This window comes from Monoraphidium neglectum (assembly GCF_000611645.1).
Source record: "Monoraphidium neglectum strain SAG 48.87 unplaced genomic scaffold scaffold05834, whole genome shotgun sequence".
Lineage (NCBI taxonomy): Eukaryota > Viridiplantae > Chlorophyta > Chlorophyceae > Sphaeropleales > Selenastraceae > Monoraphidium > Monoraphidium neglectum.
The window spans coordinates 1-2,758 of NW_014007797.1; the positions used below are offsets into that span (position 1 = coordinate 1).

The window sequence follows — 2,758 nt, forward strand, 5'->3', positions numbered from 1 at the left end:
CAGCAGACATACAACCACACACACACACACGCACAAACACACACAATCACTCACCTGGTTGACCCTCACGACGCTGACAATGGAGCAGTACTGCTCCTGACGGCTCGTCTCCTCCCGCAGCACGCCCAGCAGCACCAGCCGCCTGAGAAGCTTCTCGGCGTCTGCCCGCAGCATCTTGGCGCCGGCGCCGTAGCCGGGGGCCGACTCATGCTGCCGGGACTGGGCCTGTGGATTGGTGAGAGAGGTGATTCCGGCGATGGAATGGTGGGCGCGCCGATCACCCGCTGAGCTTCAGCTACGCACGACCGCATCGATTCGCCCCCTGGTCCACAGCCACCCTCCACAGAATCACCTCCCATGGGGAGCCGGGGATTTCTGCGTGCTGCTGGCTAAACGCGGCGGAATGTGATGCGGGAGGTGATTCACAGCCACGAAAAGTCAATGGCGGCGGGGCAGCCCGGCCATCGGCGGCACCATCGGGCTTGGCACACGTGCTGGGAAAGAAGGGCTGCCTCTCTTGTCAACCCCCCACCTGTGGCCTGTTGCGGCTGCTGACCGCGCCCCTGAACAGCTCCAGGATGTAGGTCGCCGCCCAACCCTTGCCGCCTGCCGCCGCAGCCGCGCCGCCGCCGCCCCAGCCGCCGCCGCCGCCGTGCGGCTGGGGGCCGTCTATGGCCTCCACCAGGCGGATGAGGGCGGCCGACTCCTCGGTCACGTCTGTCTTGACCGCCTTGGGGGTACGGGAGACGGAGCGGTGTGTGTGTGCATGTGTGTGTATGTGTGTGCGCGTGTGTGAAGGTGTGAGTGTGTGTTGCATCCTGCCCGCTGCTGCTTCGTCGCAAGCCTGCACTAAACCAGCCACAGTTGTGTCGTGTGATGGCATGCTGTGTCAGCTATGAGCGCCCCCATCACCTCCTCCCTCCCCCCCACGCATACCCACCTGCTTGCCACCCGCCCCAATCTGCCGGCCGACTGCAAAGCTCAGTAGCCCCCCTCCCCACCACCACCACCCCACGCCCGCTGCCGCCCCCCACCTGCTTGCCGCCCGCCGCCAGCTGCTGGCAGACGTCGCAGGTCCCCGCGCACTGGTCGGGGCCGAACCCGCGCTCCCCAAAGTGGTGCATCAGCATGGACCGGCGGCACTCCGCAGTGCTCTCGGCGTACGCGATCTGAGGGGCGGTCCATATTGGGCGCAGGTTGGACGGAGCACGAGGTTTGGGTTGTGCTGCGCAGGCGGCCGATTGGTACTGGTGTACACTGTGCGCCGTTGAGCCCAATGTTTGGCACCCCCTCCCGACAGCTCAGACTCCCCTCACTCTTCGCCTGTCCCCCCATACGGACCCCTCCGCTCTCGAATTCTCACTCCTATATTCACAAAGGATTGGGAATCCACCCGAATGTCCATTTGCCTTACACCCTGCCGTCCGCGCCTGCTGCACCCCTTAAAAAACAACACGTCACCCAAAATACACAAGGTGCCCCCCACCATGGCGTTGAGCGCGGCCTCGTTGCTCTGCAGCACGTCCCAGGGGGTGGCGTTCTCCTGCGCACTCTGCTTCATCATGTGGCGGCCCTTCTGGGCTGCGGGGCGGGGGGTAGGGGGGGTGGCGAAGGAAGGGAGGGGGCGGGGCACGCCAAGGGTGGAGGTTGGGCGGCGGGGCGCAGAGCGGGGAGCGGGGTGCGGCAGGGGGGTGGGAGGGGTGTAGGTTGGGGAAAGGACACCATGCAGAGGGTGTTCAAACATCACCATGCGGGGTTCTACCATTGAGAAAACAGCATCGTGAGTAGCATCAGCAGTCCGCAAACTCGCTGCGCACTGCACCTTCACACCAGGCTGCAGATGCACCCCCCCTCCGAATGTCAGCACCGCCCCCCTCCGCGCGTCTTAACCCTTGCACCCCCTACCGTCTGCGTATGAGTAGAACAGGACGCACTCTGCCAGCTCCCCGTCACGGCCCGCCCTGGGGCCATGGAAGGCAGGGGTGTGGGGTGTGCGGAGGGGGCGGGTGCCACGTCAGCGTTGCAAACGGACAGCAGCAGCGCTGCACGGTGCTGGGAACAGACGTAACACTGCCGGCCAGTTCTCGTGTCACAGCACCGATCCAGCCTCTGCTTGTGGCGCTGCCGTTTTCGTCGTGTACCCCATGCCAGATCACAGCCAGATTTGCTTCGATAGAAACGGCCAGATAGTGATGGCGGCAGCTGCCCGCCCCCCCCACCTGCCGGTCTCCTGGTGGTACCCCTCGAGTGACTTTGGCAAGGAGTAGTGGATCACAAAGCGTACGTCGGGCTTGTTGATGCCTGAGCAACAATAGTTGTTGTTTGGGGCATCATGTAGGCATAGGTCATGTACAGAGAGTGCGCAGGGGGCGGGGGGCAGGATGAGGCGCCCACATACATGGGGGTGGGGTCGGCCGGGCCCGGAAGCAGGACGGGGACAGCTCAGCCGGCGGCGGTTGCGCCACATAATACGACACCGCGTGCACGCGCCGCCATAATATCCGCCCTCCTGCGCAACAGGTGCGCCTGACCTCGACGCCGGCTTCGTTCCCACACATCTCGAGATCCTGCCCAACCGCCCCCCCCCCCAGACTGGCGCCTGTGCCCCAGAAATATCCCAAAATATCTCACCCATCCCGAATGCGATGGTGGCGACGATGACCTGCAGGTCGTCGCGGCTCCACGCTGACTGTACGCGCTCGCGCTCCTCGGGGGTCAGGCTCGCGTGGTAGTGGCTGGCGCGGGGTGGGGTTGGGGG

General features: G+C 65.0%; 1 protein-coding gene across 1 annotated transcript; it reads right to left on the reverse strand.

The window, feature by feature from the left end:
* Window positions 1-532: 532 nt before the first annotated feature.
* Window positions 533-2,635, reverse strand: MNEG_15958 (bloom syndrome protein; the record flags this gene model as incomplete). The annotated part of the gene is made up of 6 exons (XM_014035571.1): window positions 533-730; window positions 1,035-1,169; window positions 1,487-1,581; window positions 1,906-1,961; window positions 2,220-2,301; window positions 2,632-2,635. Coding segments are annotated over 6 exons (570 nt in total), but the record flags the coding sequence as incomplete, so codon positions are not given.
* Between the last annotated feature and the right edge of the window lie 123 nt (window positions 2,636-2,758).